The sequence below is a fragment of the Morone saxatilis genome, unplaced genomic scaffold, assembly GCF_004916995.1.
Source record: "Morone saxatilis isolate NCDOM2014 unplaced genomic scaffold, NCSU_SB_2.0 Contig19, whole genome shotgun sequence".
Lineage (NCBI taxonomy): Eukaryota > Metazoa > Chordata > Actinopteri > Moronidae > Morone > Morone saxatilis.
In genome coordinates this window covers 9,895,496-9,912,868 of record NW_023339751.1, presented here as the reverse complement: position 1 = coordinate 9,912,868, position 17,373 = coordinate 9,895,496, and the positions used below count along the sequence as shown (strand labels likewise).

General features: G+C 40.4%; 2 protein-coding genes across 7 annotated transcripts in view; both read right to left on the bottom strand.

Annotated features, from left to right (window-relative positions):
- Positions 1-349: 349 nt before the first annotated feature.
- Positions 350-13,202, bottom strand: sufu (suppressor of fused homolog (Drosophila)). Of its 5 annotated transcripts, none has more exons than XM_035663662.1 (13): positions 12,894-13,202; positions 9,081-9,257; positions 8,590-8,724; positions 8,100-8,236; positions 6,655-6,797; positions 6,210-6,295; positions 5,418-5,490; positions 4,588-4,744; positions 4,332-4,434; positions 3,805-3,939; positions 2,069-2,207; positions 1,908-1,976; positions 350-1,809 (listed from the first exon to the last, which is right to left on the bottom strand). In XM_035663662.1, the coding sequence occupies exons 2-13, from the start codon at positions 9,227-9,229 to the stop codon at positions 1,720-1,722; spliced, it is 1,416 nt and encodes a 471-aa protein (XP_035519555.1). In that variant the 5' UTR covers positions 9,230-9,257; positions 12,894-13,202; the 3' UTR covers positions 350-1,719. The 5 variants fall into 5 exon arrangements, with proteins under 5 accessions (XP_035519555.1, XP_035519553.1, XP_035519557.1 ...); XM_035663660.1 differs by lacking the exon at positions 12,894-13,202 and adding an exon at positions 9,349-9,442; XM_035663664.1 differs by lacking the exon at positions 12,894-13,202 and adding an exon at positions 9,349-9,442 and having other exon boundaries at positions 4,588-4,741.
- A 1,472-nt stretch (positions 13,203-14,674) lies between these two features.
- The window catches only part of mettl18 (methyltransferase like 18), a 4,096-nt gene continuing 1,397 nt past the window's right edge, over positions 14,675-17,373 (bottom strand). For both annotated transcript variants that reach the window (XM_035663584.1, XM_035663585.1), the window contains one exon: positions 14,675-15,742. In XM_035663584.1, coding sequence (XP_035519477.1) covers positions 14,783-15,742 — 960 coding nt within the window. In that variant the 3' untranslated portion in view covers positions 14,675-14,782. The remainder of the gene's footprint in view (positions 15,743-17,373) is intronic.

Genomic DNA, 17,373 nt, shown 5'->3' with positions numbered 1-17,373 from the left:
ATTAGAAAGTGAGAAATCCACAAGTATTTATTAATTAATAGATGACCAACTGCTTTTACCACCATGAATGGGTCAACACCGGCCCAAGGGATTACTAAAGGCTTCTATTGGCTCTATTAAGCATTAATAAATGATTTATTAACCATTCATTATGTTACTATTTATGGACCCTTCATTAAGGTGCCCTATTATTTCATATAGTAAATAATATAGAGCATTATTTATGAAATCAGATTTGCATTAGGAATATTTGAAACAACCACACACTGAGAGGGTTTTGATAAAAGCGCTATATAAAATGCAACCATAAAGACACAACATCTTAAAAAGAAGTTCCTCTGTAATTCTGTACAGTTTTGCAGCTTTATTTGTGTAAATATCTACACTCTTTAATGCACTTGGGATTACAATCAGCCAGTTCTGTCAATAAGATAGGAATTACAAAATACCATTTCAATGATGCCTAAACTTTTCATTTGTCACTCTGAATTTTAAAAAAGACAGAAAAATAAGATGCCATCACGTGTAAGAATACATTTTTGTAAGAGGACACTGTAATAAAAGTAGTTTTGTTTTAGTGTTACACTGGAATGCACTGATGGTCTCAGAAAAAAACAATGCAGCAGCCTCGATTCAGGGTACTGTCTCTAACAATCAAGGCAGTATTAGGAGTCAACAGAGACTATGTGGTCCTTTTCAACTCAAGGCACTCAGGAATTTTCCAGACTCATTCAAGCAGGTCCTACTGATACAAAGAAAAAACAAAAAACACATTTCATATTCATGTGGCCACTGGAGACAACAATTGAGTGAGGCCACTGAACACGGATTCCCAGTCTTTGACTGTATACAACGGAGTGATGTATTACATTTCATAAAAAACACGCATCATCACGCGTAACAAAACTTAGGGAGAGACATTCAAAAAATATTACTCAATAAGGAGTCATGTTCTTGGCACAGGGGAGAAAAGGTGGTTTAGACTTGCAGATTTTGCCAGATAGGCAAACCGTTCAGATTCTTGTGTGATTATCCGAAACACACGGAGTGAATAATAGTTAATCATAGTTCAGTCTGTCTACTATTTCAGATAATGACACATTGAGAGATGCAGACAGTACTGGCAGCAGATTGCCAACAGTTAAAAAACTTTGGTATGACCACAAACACATAAGAGAAAAATGTCCAGCATTTGTAAATACTATACACATGAGCTCAATTGAAAAAAACACTGATAAAAAAGGTTCAACGTGACTTTTCCTTCTTTTCTAAAGGCCAATGGAATAAATAAGGATGCATGGTCAACTGGATTAATCACATATATGTTGGACCTCAGACGTTGGCCGGCCTAACAACATCCTGTTTTTCCCTACAGCTAGTGTGTCACCTGTGATGATTGTTCTTATAGGTCAACCATCTGGACAGGCTGGTTTCAGGCTGCCTTGACATACTCCAAAAGCATTCAAGCTTCAGAGAAACGTAAACAGTTGGGTCAGTCTGAGAATGCAGTAAAAATCAGAAGTGTTTAGTTCATCCCTCAGATCATCTTCAGGAGTGAAACAGTCTCTGGCCATCCACTGTGGGAACAACATATGTGTGCGCACTGACAACTCAGGGTCGCTGCCTGTCCTGGGAGGTCTCCTGTTCATGATGGGCCACTGGGAGTGTGTGTCTGCAGGTGTTTTTGTTTGTATTTTAAAGTGATTTAGAGTCTCTGTTTCATTGCAGTGGATTATCAAACACGGAGTCTGGTAGTACAGAGATCTTCAGCTTCTTTTCTGGCCAACTGTACTCCTTTGGTAACTTTGTCTGTACAAAGAGAAAGCACGTAAAAGATCAAATGGGCAGGCAGTCCCAACAAAACCAAAATCAAAACAAAACTTAAACTATAGGGGATTTTTACTTACCTCCTCACGAGTGTTAAGTTCCTGTAAATCTCCAAGCATCTGCTCCACAAACTCTTCAGTCAACAGTATCTATACAGGGAGAGCAGAAGGTCAAATAAATGCATTACATATGACAGCACCACATGGAAACTGTGTGTGTGTGTGTGTGTGTATATATATACCTGAAGCCAGGGGCCATGGGCTGCATACGGGTGCTCTTCAGTAGCAAAAGCTCCTTCGACTCCCGTAGACACAAATGTGATGGCTGTGTCTCCGTTGATACTTTTGTAAGTGAAGTGTCTCCCGTGGAGCAACCGACCCCTGTGAAAGATCAAACATAGCACAGTATGAATAATTCACCTGTTGAAGAAAAACCATGCATTGCATTTTTGAAATAAAAAAAAATATATTATTATGAGAATGAAACTCAACGTTGCATTTTTCTTTATGTGACTTTATAGATTAATTTCCTTAATGTAACAGCAGACATTTTTCCATCAAGACAGAATCTAAAGAAGTTTATTTAAGATATTTGAATCTGCAGCCATTATGATAATGTACGTTTCATAATCTTCACTGGTAACTACATATATAGTGGATTTGCAATAAGATCAAAGAGGGATATGACCCTAAATTGCCAAGACAATTGCTTCTTGTACATATATCAATTCAGTCCATCTTTAATATGTCATCTTGAATTGGGTCAACTGCGTAGTGTAGTAGAGTTTCACAACCTTTTTGGATATCAAAAGTTACACTATTTGTTGGCAACATTTGACATATGTTGATATAATTGGGCCCTTTACACCGTGTTTGCTTTGAACTACCTGCACATCTCTCTCACACACAAAATGTCAAAGTCTCTGTCAACTATCTCTTGTCTTGTTCTCTCCTCAGGTAGAGATTACACAGAGTCTAAGTTCATCCTCGTCTCTCTGTGCAGAGGAGCATTTATTACAACCCTGCAGGTTTCAGTTGCTTTTAAGGTATTTTTGTCTCTGAAAACACATTCCAAAAAATGTCACATGTTCCAAATAAGGGCGAAAACCAAGCCCAGATAGTTATTAGCCACAGGTGTGTAAATGTCACAAGACACAAAGCATTTCAAAGCAACGACTCAACTGTCATTTGTTTTGTCACCATATAATAACTTTCAGTCTTTTTTTGTGTCTGTGTGCATGTTATAAGTTTTCTTTTTTCAATTTTCTTTATGTCTGTGAAACTTGTACTAAGTTGGTTGACATAGTGAGGATCCATTGATCAAGAGTTACCTAACACACAATAATGAGGCAACTTTATTACAGAATTTATGATTGTTGAAAATCCCAGTTTTAATTAAGCAGCGATGACCTTTATCCTTCTAAAGCTACTTCCTGACTATTGACACAATTCTGGTTGGGTAGGCGAGCAGTGAAGCGAGTCAGTCATTCTTCATGAGCTGTGTTGACTTCAGTTATTAAATTATGCTGTCAATGTACAGGAATAACCTTTGCCGACTTCCCTAGTTAGCCAAGGATCAGGAAAGAAAGTGAAAATGGTAAACCTATTTACACAAAACATACAGACGACAAGTGACCAACAATAAATATATGATGGTCACTATTCATGTCATAGGTTCCCATTTGAACATGTACTTAAAATAGCACTGGAAATCTCTTTATTTTCTTCACACTTTGAAGTGACACATCACAGTGAAAGTAGCTGGAGGAAAATCTGAGTTTGGGACTGACTTTCAGAAAGCCCCCTTCTCACTTCGAAGAAACTAGTGTTATCTATGTTTTTGCTCTGGTGTTTTATTAAAAGACATTCTGCCACAACTATCCAACACTACCGTTTGAGCTATTTATAATCTGTCTGTCTTAGGGACATTCCAAGGAGGTAAATGTGTGTGTGAGTAGGAAAGAAAATGGTGCAGTACCGCAGGCAGAGGGGCAGCAGTGTGCCTGACTCTTGGTTGAATTTCAGATGGACGCTCTCCAACTGTCGTGTTCGGACCAACTCATGAGGAACAATGGCCGCTGAACTCTCACTCTCCAAACTGTCCTTCCGACTCCTGAGAAACAAGACAAAGAGGAGAAAAGGAACAGTAGAAGTATCAGTGAGGAAGTCTGATATTGTACAACATGCAATGAAAGAATGGCTGTGGAGGGAAATAGCAGCTCCTTGGCCTTTGTCAGCGACTTAAAATACACAGGCACAGATTTCGCAACTCCTGTCCACAGAGCTGTTACCTGATTCCGTGAAAGAGGCAACAACTTCCACAGAAAACTAGCAACAAATTAGTGACAAACCACTGTATTATGCTGGTAGCTAAGAAACATCTGTGAAATGTGAGTTGTGCTGTGAGTCACTGCAAACAGTTGAGGGAGTTATCTTGGTGCAGCCCTTGTGCTGAGCTGAACCCATGTTAGTGTGCTTGTGTTGGTGTGTGGGAGGAACACTCACTGGGGCCTCTCGTGGCCCTGTCTCTGGCTGCTGATAGGTGGTAGCGCTGCCTTGCTGTTAAACTCCAGTCCTTTTCTCAAGGTCTCCCTGATCTGCTCCGTGTCTGTCAAAACGGACAAAGATCAGCATGGAATTATCCCATCATGCACCGCTGACAGCATGAACCCAGAACTTCTTTGAACAGAGTGGTTAAGCATTCTTGGATCAGTCTTAATTAGCAGATTGATTCTTTTCACTCCTCTGGGACTTGGCATACCTTTGTCTGAGAGCCTGCGTGGCTGTGATCCGATGCAGATGGATCGGCTGTCCTCCTCGTCCTCTGGTGGTCGGCTCAGATCGTCCCACACACACTTGGCGCTGACACCGCTCAGGTTAGAGCCCTCTGTCTCGATACCCTGGTCCACTCTCTCCTGCTTAGATGAGCAAGAAATATACGCAATCATTAACACTAGTTCACATAAGGGGGACATTTTAAAAAATGAGAAGACGTTGCAAAAAGATTTTTGTGCCAACAGGGGCCGCTAAATACTGTCAGAGGGCAAAATAATACTACATTGTCTATCCGGGGTTCCCTTGAAAATGCTTTGTGGATGGTAAAGGTCACTTTGCTTCTGATATCCAGGACAAATCCTTGACTTGTTCCAGGACAGTTCTAGTTAGCACTGCAAGCTATAAATGGCTTTCATTTCATCTATTTATATCTGTATATATGAACAATCAGTGTCCCTTGGGTCACTTTAAACTTAACTCTTCACAATTAAGCTACACTTTCCATGTCCTACAATTTCCTTCACTGACAATCTATCCAATGACAGGGTGTCACAACAACTCCCTTACACAATATAATAGTAGATTGCAGTGATGTTACACAATTAATCTGTTGAAAGTTTAGCATAATTTCTATACAAGACATAGGGAGTGTTATCAATGCTCCTGAAAAACAGAACACAAAATAATAATCTGCATATCTAAAATGTGTAATACACAAGCAGCTAGCAGTGGAACATAAGCGTGCCCCTTATGTTACACACTATAAATACAATATTTTGCACTTAGCTGAGTGTACAGAACTTAATAAAGCCTTACTTGTAGGTGTGGATCGATGTCAAAAATAGTTTCCCCTCTCCTCATGTCTGTAATTAGCCAGGGGCCACCAGCTCTGTGCACAGGACAATTATAAACATTAGTCCCACACAGCAGTAAGTTAAAAAATGAACAAGTAACTATGCTCTTCACTTTCTGCTCACAATATATTTGTCAAACTGGACTCCATACACTTTACACTGGAGTGGCATTGATGTAACCGTATGTTCAGTTCAATTTAGAGGCAGATAGAAATATTGTGTTAAAATAGATATTGAATTTATCTATAATTGATTTGCTACCAAACAAGTAACAAACAAGTAAACAAACAAACAAGTAATAATACAGTCTCCAAGCACTTTATATGTTTTATCTGTTCACTGTACCTTATATTTTTACTTGCACTACAATTTATTTATACATTTTTTATATTGCATCAATAAATCAATAAAGTTTTATTTACATTATGACACATAAGGATATGAAAAAGCATCAGAAAATGCAATTTTCACACACACAAATGCACAAAAAAGACAGATAATGACTTAAAGCACGTGTCAAATCAAGTTATATTTACTGTAAATCTACACTATAACATACTAGAATTTCTTGGACTGACATTACATTGACATACCAATCCTAAGCTATGAAACAGAACTAACTTAGCCTGGTCTGACAAATGAACAATCACTTACAAAACAAAGTTATATAAGAATAAACATAACAGAGTATGTTTTAAAATGTAAAACTTGGCTTCGTTATCGAGCCGAACCATATACTGATGCACACACTCACACTCTGACACCACGCATCAGCTCCAGGATGCCTTGGCCGTTCCACTGTTGGGCCGCTTGTAGCTCCTCTGTACATACACCCACAATCTATAGGAGACAGTGCAGAGCATTGAACAGTGTGGTCTACAATCTTCTTACTTTTTGAGGGATATATTTTTATTTGGATTACAGAAAGTTTTTTCTTTCGTGCGTTAACTTTTACTATTTTAGTTTGGTATTTTGACACTCGAGTTTAAAATAACCACCAGTGTCCTGCATTATCATCACTGATATTAAAATGTAGAACTACTGTCCTCCCCATCGCTCCTAATGCTGGTCCATGTTTAGTCCAAATGCTCAATCCAAGTCTGTTACAGCTGCCTGTTGTCAGCTTCAATTTAGTGAGAAAAAATGGCTTGATGTGAAATTATACAAACAATATGTTAATATGACATATTTGAACTCACCTGGAGAAAGCTCACTGTGCCAAATGGTGTTTGAACTGCTTGCATCTGTGGGTCCTCCGTAAGCAACATATGCTGGATACGAGACTCACTATTGTCCAGTGGACTGTGCCACGATACATGATCGCCGCTACAAAAAGTGTTTTCTGTAGAAGAGACACCAAAAGGAGACGTTCATTTTTAAAAGTATGACAGAAGATACAGTTTTAAGTCTAGAACACACTCAGTCGTGAGTGTTAGTCTGCAGAGTGCATTTGGGCTTGTACCTTCAGCCACCAGTGGGAAGCAGTCCTACTTTCCTTCTTTTCATTATCTGACAGTACAGAATCGCTGAAGGAAAGTTACAGTAACAGGAAAAGAGGGGACACAGATCAGCAGGAGAATGAGTAAGTGAGAGAGAGAGAGAGAGAAATCAGGACCCAAATGTGGCAAAAAGAAAGCATAAAAACTACATTTCCATCTGAGGAATGTGTCTGCTTGGGAGGTAACATGTACCAAGTCCAGATTCGCTGCAGGAGAAAAGCAAGGGGGAAGATGGCCAGGAATCAGCATTCATTTAACTCAGGAGCCCAGCCCACCCAAGAGCAAATTGACCCCAGCTGGATAGCAGAGGAGGGTTGGGTGTTGAGGAGAGGCGAGCCGGGAGAGAATAGCCTTCTTCTCTTTCTGCGTGGCTTTTAAATGCCTCCTCGTCTTTCTCAACCACACTTTCTTGTGCGCATTATATACTCGACTGAAGAACTTAGCAGCACAGTATTTACCCATTACACACAGAGCATACATTCACACACTGCAACAACGGTCTTTTTTACCATTTTAATAGGATTGTTTTCACAAATGGCAAAGGGGAAATCAGACTTCCTGACAACACCCAGAGCTCCAACAAACACAAATGATGTGTACTAAGCCCAGGACTGCGGCCTGCAGCGGACCCCTCTATTCTATTCTGTTTAAATGTATCACTGGAATTACAAGCCACCTTTACAAAGAACACATTCTTCACTTTCACAAAGACGTGACAAGGAGGCATGGCAACTGCAGCCAAAGGGGAGTTGTCCTATCAAAACCTTTGCAGAGAAATAATTTACTAGACTACGAACAAACTGTGACTAAAACACAAATCATTACTCTTTGACTCAACTTTTCCTGTCTCAACCATGCTTGTTTAGTCTGACTAATAACTAAAAATACTCCAATATGGGGTATGTTTCTACTATGATAAATAAAATCTATCACTGGAAGACATATTAGAATTTGCCTTCTCCTAACTGTCCACAATTAAGTTTCCCAAACAAATTTACTATTAGTTTTACAACCGAGTAGTGAGGATGAATGACTTTGGCCTTAATCTTGATGTGTTTTAATACGTAGCTTACTTGATGCAAAATATAAGTGCTGTTTTGTTTTGATTGCAGCCCCCCCCAAAAAAAAAGCTGCTATACTCTTACCTGACTGGAACACATAGCGAGCCAAGCCTTGCATGAGTTCAGCTGGCCAGGTTGGTGGTGCCGTCTCTCCCACCTCTCTTTTGAGTCTAAAAGTGAGCTCAAAGCCAAACCCACTGGGTCCGTCTGCTCCTGTAAATCTACACACACACACACAGAGTAAGAAACTGGGTAAACAAACCTTCAGAAGCTCTACTTCCTTTGTTATACGCATGAGGGTTGTGAAACCCACAAAGCTCGTCAGGATCAACAGCATGCTATAGAATAATAAAGGATCATTAGGGGCCGTGTAAGTCAGTAGGTGGTCTACTCTTAAAAGGGCTCCTGACATAAACAAATATTTACTAATTAAAGATTCATATGAAGTACAGATTACCCAGGTTTTTCACAATATCAAATGAAAGAGAGACCAAGAAAGCTGTTCAGACTATCCCATCAAACATGTGTGTGTCCCCCAGCTCCTCGGTGCAAGTAGTTACAGTAGTGTACTTACTCATGAACCCTATTATCCCCATACAGGTCACTCAGTCCAAAGCTGACATAGTGCCAATGCTCCTGGATGTCCTGAGCTGGACAGCCCATACTCCTATACATACTGATGTAGTCTAACGGGTCTGGTCCCCCTAACCTGTGAGAAGCACAAAAAACGAGAATCATCAGCCATGTCAAAAATAGTTTATTTGTTGTTGTTGTCTGTGTTTACTCTTCAATACACCTACGTAAAGACTGTTAGCTCACCTAGGAGGCCTTTACGTGTGTAAAAAGTGGTTAGATACATTTAAATGTACGTGTTTTGATTAGGCTGGCTAGTACTGGATCCTCAAACTCCCCAAAACACAGTTAGCAGCTCCCATTAACAACAGTGTGGCTCCTGGGTGCAGTTAGCTCAGCAGCTAAGCTATCTGTCGGCTATCCATCACAACATCAACTTCTTCTGTGTTTTACAAGTGTGTCAGACGCGCCACAGCAGAACAGGGCACCTACCAATATTTTACAATGGCCGTGACTTGAAGCGGGTTAGCCTGCTCCGGGTAAAGCCTCCGACATTCCCCGTAGATAGCCTGCAGTCCGGGGGGAAACAGCGGCACCAGCCCGTGGGCTGCAGCACCACTGCTAGGCCGTACCTCATCCATGCCAGGACCTCGAACAAAGCTGGTTATTCTATAAAAAAAACAACAACACAACGTATATCTTTTGCTATCCACCACCGGTTCAATAAAAAAGAGACAAAACTAAACCATAAAGGCCTCACTCTTGTAATGTTGGCCAAAGAAATATCGGTTTATCGCACCGCTCGTTGTGCTACACTCCACAGGGTCACAGCCTGTTGCTCATCCCCCACGAGAAAAAAAACTACACAGCCATTGGTTGGACGGGGGTCGTGACGTAGCTGACTGACGGCCAGAATGGCCAATGAGAAGTGAGAGTTTAGGATTTGTTGGCTCGTAGAGGACTATGATTGGCTGACACACTTGTCAATCAAAGGGACTGGTGACTCAAAGTAAGCTGTGATTTTAAAGGCTCGGGGGCATCAAAGGTTTTACAGGGGGGCAAATGACGGACGTGTGAGCCAAAAGGGCGAACTTAAAGGACAAAGTAGCATAAAAATCTTATTTATATTTAAATAATTTCTATATTAAAATAGACACCTCACAACTGTAGCTTCTTAAGGAAACTACTTCAGTAAATGCACTTAGTTACTTTACACCACTGCAACTAATGTTTATTAAATACATATTAAATAACATTAGTTTGGCTGTTCTATTCACAACTTGTGTAGACTTTTTTGTTTTTAACTTCAATATGGTTTCATAAAGTCTTAGTCCATAAAGCACGAGCATTTAATAAAAGAAAGTATAATTAACGTGAAGGAGCCCATCAGTCAGAGAAAAATACATCTTCACTTTCAGGGTAAATTAATCATCAAAACACCATTACTATTTTGAAAGGGAATGTGGTAGTTCCATGTCTGTGCAGCAACCAGATTATTGATCCTTGTAGCGAATGCTGTACAGTGCATGTTCTAAATAAAAATAAATTTAAAACGGGCATTTCCAGACACAGAAAAAAAGCCCAACGTGCTATGGTGAGGAACTTGAGTATCTTTTTTTTTTCATTCTTAACTTCCGTGATAAGAGATAGTCATGGCACTGTCATCTCTTTCATAATACTAAATGCAAGAGTAGAGCCACATTAAGCTAGATAGTGTTTTTATCAGCCAACAGGTTTCCTGCCAGGCAAAGATAATCTAGGCATCGTGATGTCAGCCTTTTTTCACACATCATGTCTTTACACCTTGATATTCTTGTACATATTACATTGTTATGTACAAGAGAGAGATGTTTCCATTACACTATCACCGTTATATCACCACCACACAGTAAACACAGTCATATACCTCGAACCACGATGGTGAAGCACACTCACTACTATGGACCCTCTATTGTAATGTTACATTTATGTAGGATATGTGTGTGTGTAAATTCAGCAGCCACGACCACTCATGGCTGCAATCCCAGAATGGGGTTTGGTTTGAGGGCTTCACCACCTAAAAAATCAGCGCTTTTTTGGGGATACTGGAGAGAGTAATGGTCCTGTCATAGAGCTGACAGAGTTTATCAGGAGGTTTCTGTCTATAGTACATAACATATCCAAGATTAACTTTGAGGCACTACAGATACCTCTAAAACAACTGCTTTAAATCAGTACTGGTAAAACTATCTATGATTGAGTCCTCCTCTCTTTAAAGTCTGTATAACAACGAGCTGTTTGGTGTATTTTATTCTTCAATAGTTGCAGCTGGAAATTATGTTAGATTCCTATTATATTGTAATTGAAAAGTATGTTGGCTGTCATATCTAATGTTTTGTTAATAGCTAATCTAGCTGCCATCACCATGGCTGCAGATTTTATGGCACTAGAGCTGAGATAAGATCTGAAAAAGAAGGTTTGCATGTGTGGGTTATGTGCGTAGCATGGTGGCCATTGTATTCCTAAAAAATGATGGTCCTTAAATGCTATATTACTTAAATGTTGCAACATTTTAAAACTTAAACAAAATTATATGAGTTAATAAATGACAGAAAAATAATTCACTTTGATTTATACTTTATTAACAATATACAATATTCTTAACATCAACTTTAAAAACCATTAAATGCAAGTTAACTCCTGGTTCATAACGTGGAGAAAGGTAGCAATACACACAAACATATAAAAGTAGTGTGTAGTAAACCAAAGACATGCTGGAATGAATGTAAGCCACACAAGTATTAGTGCTTTCTGATGGTTATGATTTCCGCTCTTTGGTGCTGTGCGGTGTGGCTGACAAACTAGTACCATGCCAAAAGAACTGAGCCCATAGATGACACCTGAAGATGCCACCATCTATGGAATTCAGTTCTCATAGTAGAGCACTTAACAAAATGTGGTCCTCGAGAGCCTCTTGATCATGAATGGCTTAATCATTTGACGCTCATGCTTCATTATTCATGCTTATTCTCTCAGTTCTCACAAATAACTTAAAACTAAAGTAAAACCATCTATATCCTGTAAATCGTCATTAAAAAGGTATGAAATCACTAATAAAAGTGGATTCAGCATATATAACATGAGCAGCACACTGAGATGAAGTCACTCACAACGTCCCTATTTCTCAAGAAAGGCAGGCCGATGATGAAACCATAGCGTCAGCCCTACTTCTTTCATTGGAAGATTGAGCAATAGGTTACTGCAGTGGCAACTACAGTTGATCTTAAACAGCAATGAATCATAGTTGGCATTTACATTATACGGTATTGCAGTATGTCATTTAAAACATCTACTTTTTCTTTTTGGCAACAGACTGAGAGGCACTTTATGTCAGTGAAATATAAAAAACCAAAGTGGAAAACAAACCTCCAGAATGAAGTTATGATTGAATGGATCTAATGATGCGGTTAGGCAGAGCATATGGAGAGTTTTAGGGTCATCTGAGGAATCTTCTTAACCTAAGTATTCCTGGAAATGCTTCACAACCACTGAAATGAAAGTCTGATGCAAGCACTGAATCAGACCATGGTGATAGTGCTCTGGTCAAGGAATGAAATGACTCATCAGTTATGGCTGTACACTCCCCGGAAAAGAACTTTGGGACAATATGATTACTGACATACAGTTGATGTATCTTTGAACCCTCCAAAGTAAGTTTGCCATTAACCGACCTGTGTTGCATTACAGGATCTCCTCCATCTAAAAAATAACAAAAACCCCAACCTCATTCAAGGTCAGCAGTCAATATTGACAGTGAGGTACAGTACAATGTTATCTCTGTCACTGTGGTTTATTCAGTTTGAGTCTGTGAATTTTTTTAAGATTCATGTAATACAGTACAATGAACTTTCTAAGGAAGGCCACACCTGAACACATTCAGGAAACTCCTATCTTTCCGGCAGTTGGACGAGGAAACAACCGGTTCTACAGCCTATTACTGGACAAGAAATCCCTTATTAGGGCATTAACCCATTCTTCAAGCCTGTATTCATTTAAGCAGCTGCTATACAAAGATTGGCTTGGTTAACACACATCCTTCATCTGCCAGCGCTCAGAAAATGTGGAAGTTGATACTTCTTGAGAACCCTTTCTACCTATTTAAAACAATCTATTTCACAACTTAAGATATGTTGAAAGCAGTTTGTAGTTTTATATACACATATTCGGACAATTTAGACAAAAATTTGTCTAAATCCAGTATTTTGTTTTATTTGTTCATACTTTGACCAGTTTTCTACCTATCCCTATACCTTTCTTTATACTTACCCCAGAAATTCACAGAAAATGTTCTTTCCAGATCTTCTATTAGAAATACATCTCCTTAAGGCGGCCTCCCAGGACTGTGCTCTCGCAGAGTCGAGCCTCAAACACACTTCAACAGTCCAATCGCAGCAAAAAGATGTTTAAGTGTTGAATCAGCAGCAAGTCTTCCAAATCTGGATGAACATACAGTGCAGCCATCCCTCCCCAGTTCACCTGCACATTCTGCTCACTCTCCCATGTCCTCTAAGTCCCAAGGAAGGATACAGCATACTGTCTGACATTCACAGAAAGGAACCTTAAATACCAGCACCTTTCACATCACCCATCAGTCGCCCTCCCTCTCTCTCTCTCTATCGGTTTCTCATACACTCCCTCCGTTCGGTAAGCTTGACAGTCACTTCCCAGTAAGAAGGAAACAGTGGGAGTGAAGAGCACGCCCCCTCACAGTGAATCAACACATAATAGTTTCTGAGGAAAACCATCTGAGTGGCCCTGCCCCCTGTTCCCATAAAGTAAGCAGGGGAAAGGCTGTGTCTACTCGAGGAACCAGGAATTCCCCCACAGGCCGTGAACAGCTGTCGAGATGAGAGACTATGACGAAGCCGTCACACTGGAAGTTTGCTGCCCTGGTACATGCAAACAGAAACCGTGTTTGGTGTTTGGTATTAGTGTAAAAGTGAAATAGTGTTTAACACGACAGTATGTTTACATAATAAGTGAATGGAAATTCTGTCCACAAGGCGTGGGTGTTGAAATGCACAGTCATGTTGGAGCTGGTGACAACATGTTTCCTAGAAAAGTGTTTTTTATCTTTGCTCAATATTATTTATCAGCGGGGCAAGCGCATACTGCTTGCGTCATGGACATGTTTAGGATGAGATCAATTCATTCGAATATTTGTGTAGCTGGAGTCATCATTTATTCAGGTGAGGCCTGATAGGGTTGTATTAATATCACAGCGTTCATAAAAATAACTTTGTTTGCCGTCTGGTCATAGTTAAACATGGTGAGGATGTGATACTGGTCAGATGAACATGACAGCACCGGGACAGTCGGATAAAAAAACCCACAGATTTTAAACAACCGAGCGGACAGTAATAGTTTCATTGTTCACTGACCCTGTAAAAACCCTCTGATTTCCTCATCCTCTTTACCTAGTCAACTCATATACGAGAAACTACCCCGGACTTCATGCATACTTCCTCAGAAAAAAAGCCCTGTTCAATTAATTCAACTTATTTCCTTGATCTGGACAAAAAGGGGAATCCAGATGCTGTTGGAAAGATTACAGCAGTTCCCTTCTTGTACTTGGATGCGTATTTGCACATATTTCCTGGATGTATATACTCATTATCATGTGTCATGTCCTCTTTGTTATGCAATGGAGCACACCCAGATTATGTAGTGGCTTAAACTGAAGGTAAAAACCCACAGAAGCACGAGGAGCCATTACTCAAATAAGAGGTACAGAGACCCCATAGAGTCCCGACATTGATGTGCAGTGACTCTAGACTCCACTTTCAAACTACATCCTTGGGCTGGTGGGATAAGTTGCAATTGACATTTTGCGCCGGACTTCAGAAACAAGCCTGGCTTTCATGCTGCTGTTTGAACACTGGGGAAATCACTCACAAAGGTCACTGAGCCCATTTCCTTTCTTTCCTCCCCATGCATCTAAAGACCTGTAACAGCCCCTTTCAACTGCACTTCACTTGCTGGCAGACATATTCAAATTTCTATATAGGAAGTGAAAGAAGGTGTAGGTAACCAAAGAGCACATAGGAGATGAGACAGCATTTTTTATTACAGATTTTCCTTGTTCTTTTAACAGAGCACAAAAGTCCCTGACAGGTACGAATAAAACTGCATATTAAATCCAGGACTTTACTTATTCAAGTGTCTTTTGCCACTTTAAAACGTAGCACAACTACATGTCTCTGAAGTCCTTCTTCCCCATCCCACAGGTGATCCAAAGAGAAAATACCCCTCTGCTCCACAAACGTCTCAAACAGGTGCAGCCCACCACCTACGCCAAAGTAGTGGGATTTGGTGGCGAGGTAGACGAGTCCACCTGGTGCCAGCAGTTTGTGGAGGGTCTCATGTAGCGTGGGGTAGTATGCGGTGTTGTAGATAGTCTCTGAGGTGAATATAATGTCATATTTGGGTTGTGGGTCCTCCTTTTTGACCAAAGCAAGAAAAGTGCTCCAGTCGCCAGAGAAAAAACGACACTTGGCTAGTAATGGCTGCTGGGATAGGTCTACAGCTCTCTTCTTAGGTGGCGGGTTTTCATCTTGTTTCTCTTTCACCTTCTTTTTACAGCCATCTTCCTCCTGTATTTTTCCCTTGCCCCTCCCTTCTTCTTTGTCATCTTCACTGTCTACTTCATCATCCTCTTGGCAGTTTAGCATTACATTTGGCACTGTGAGTTGTTCAACAACTGTACTGTTATAATCTTGGAAGTGGACCTGCTTGGCTCCTCTTTTCAGAGCCAATATCCCCAACAGCCCTGCACCACAACCCAAATCCAAAACTGCCTTCCCCCCAAAGGTCTCTCCGTCTTTCTCAATGAGCTCCAGAAGGTCGTAAGTGCACTCCCACACCTTCAGCCCTCCCTCGTACACGCCAGAGATGAGATCAGACCTCTGCTCTGCAGTGCGAGAGAGGATTCTTTCCCCGTCCTCTCTCTCTGAGGCCGTCTTTTCAAAAACTGTCTCGTTGAGAAAGTGAAGGGGAGGAAGAGTTCCTATGGCAACCGTTTCAGTGACAGCATCCATAAGGAGCAGCTGTGGGTCAGACAGCGGAAGGTGTTCTTTGGCCTCCTTTACTGGCTCCGCTGGTTTGGTGTCATCCTCCTGAAAATATAAAGCAGTATGCACGGTTAGGGAACAAATGTATTCCCTCAGCTACACGTGTCTGGTATGACAACGTGGGAGCAACATGTGTTTTAAGTTGACAATATCATGGCTTGAGGCACATTTAATAGTACAGGTATACACAGATCAGCCAAGTAGTATGACCACCTGGACACCCTGGTGTGTTCCGACACCTTTCTGTCAGAACCAGCATTAACTTATTTAGCAATTTGAGCTACAGTAGCTCGTCTGTTGGATAGACCGGGAACACCCCACAAGAGCTGCAGGAGATGCTCTGACCCAGTCGTCTAACCATCACAATTTGGCCCTTGTTAATGTTGCACAAATCATCCTTTTTTCTGATTCTAACACGTCAACTTTGAGGACAAAATGTTCACTTGCTGCCTGATATATCCAACCCACTGACAGGGGCCATGATAAATGGATAATCAATGTTTTTCAGTTCACCTTTCAGTGCTCATAATGTTATGGCTGATCGGTGCAAATCAGCAATCAATAGACAGAGGCATTTGTTCCTTGAAGCAAATACACATTGTATGAAATTTTCAGATTGAACTGATCCAGGTGGTTTTGGGTGTTCTTTGGATTTTTCGACAAACGGTGGGTGTCACAAATGTTGCGTTGCATTAAAATTAAGTATTAAAGGTGGTGCTGAACATACAACAATATCTTACTAACTTAATGTCTTATTTTCCTTTTAATTCTTAGGGTTAGGGTTACTAATCAATATAGTGTCGATGTTGAAACAAAGCCTTTTGAGGCTATGATAACACTAAAATATGTTAAAATTGGTTCACAACTACAGGTTTCAGTTTTAACGAGGCTCATGTGACATCTGCTGAGGAAATGAATGTTTTGAGGTCAAATGAGGCAGAGGCTGTGTTATTTAGGATCTTTCTGAATGTGAAAACACAGAAAACATGTAATGGATTCTAGCAAGTCTAGTGTTTGACTGAAAGTTAATAGGCTTACCATGTTGCTACAGTAGATAGTTTGTAGTATCTATAAGTTACTTAATGCTTTATTTGGATAGTCCGACTACTATCTATGTCACAATTCATGAACATACCTTAACTCAGATTTGTGCCTAAACCAAACTTCAACCACAGTAATGTTATGTTAGAAAACAGTTGTGGAATCTCAACTAATGAGGTGTTGAAATCTGTGGGGGCGGACTATCCAAATAAAGTGTTCCTGCTCTCACCTCTGTAAAATGTGCTCTTCTAACAAAAACTCACTGTTTGACTGGGTGATAAACTCAGACACAAGACTGTTACAAATGAGCCATGTGAATGTGATTCATTGTGGGACTGAAACACTGTTTGCAGATATCATGTGTCACGCCCACCGGAGCCCACTGGATAAAAATGCCTTACATGCCTCAGAACTTTAGTGTCAGGCAATAAAAAACAGCTTACTATCAGTTTGAACTTGTATGATTTCCGCTATGGCTTTTTATTGACAGGCCTCCGCCCTGTGACATCAACACTCGTAGGCACTGAGCAAGGAGACTGTCAACCTACGCTCTCTAGTGGATGCACACCTGAAATTACTCAAATAATCTGTATATTTGTGTAGTGTGTGTGTGTGTGTGTGTGTGTATTAAAGAG

Bases quoted from the DNA above. Each gene is read 5' to 3' on its own strand.
- sufu (XM_035663662.1), bottom strand. From the start codon at position 9,229: ATGGATGAGGTACGGCCTAGCAGTGGTGCTGCAGCCCACGGGCTGGTG. The intron at 6,798-8,099 runs GTAAGAGTATAG...TCTCTTCTACAG, and splicing joins TCGCTATGTGTTCCAGTCAG to AAAACACTTTTTGTAGCGGC. The intron at 3,940-4,331 runs GTGAGTGTTCCT...CTTGTTTCTCAG, and splicing joins CAGGGCCACGAGAGGCCCCA to GAGTCGGAAGGACAGTTTGG.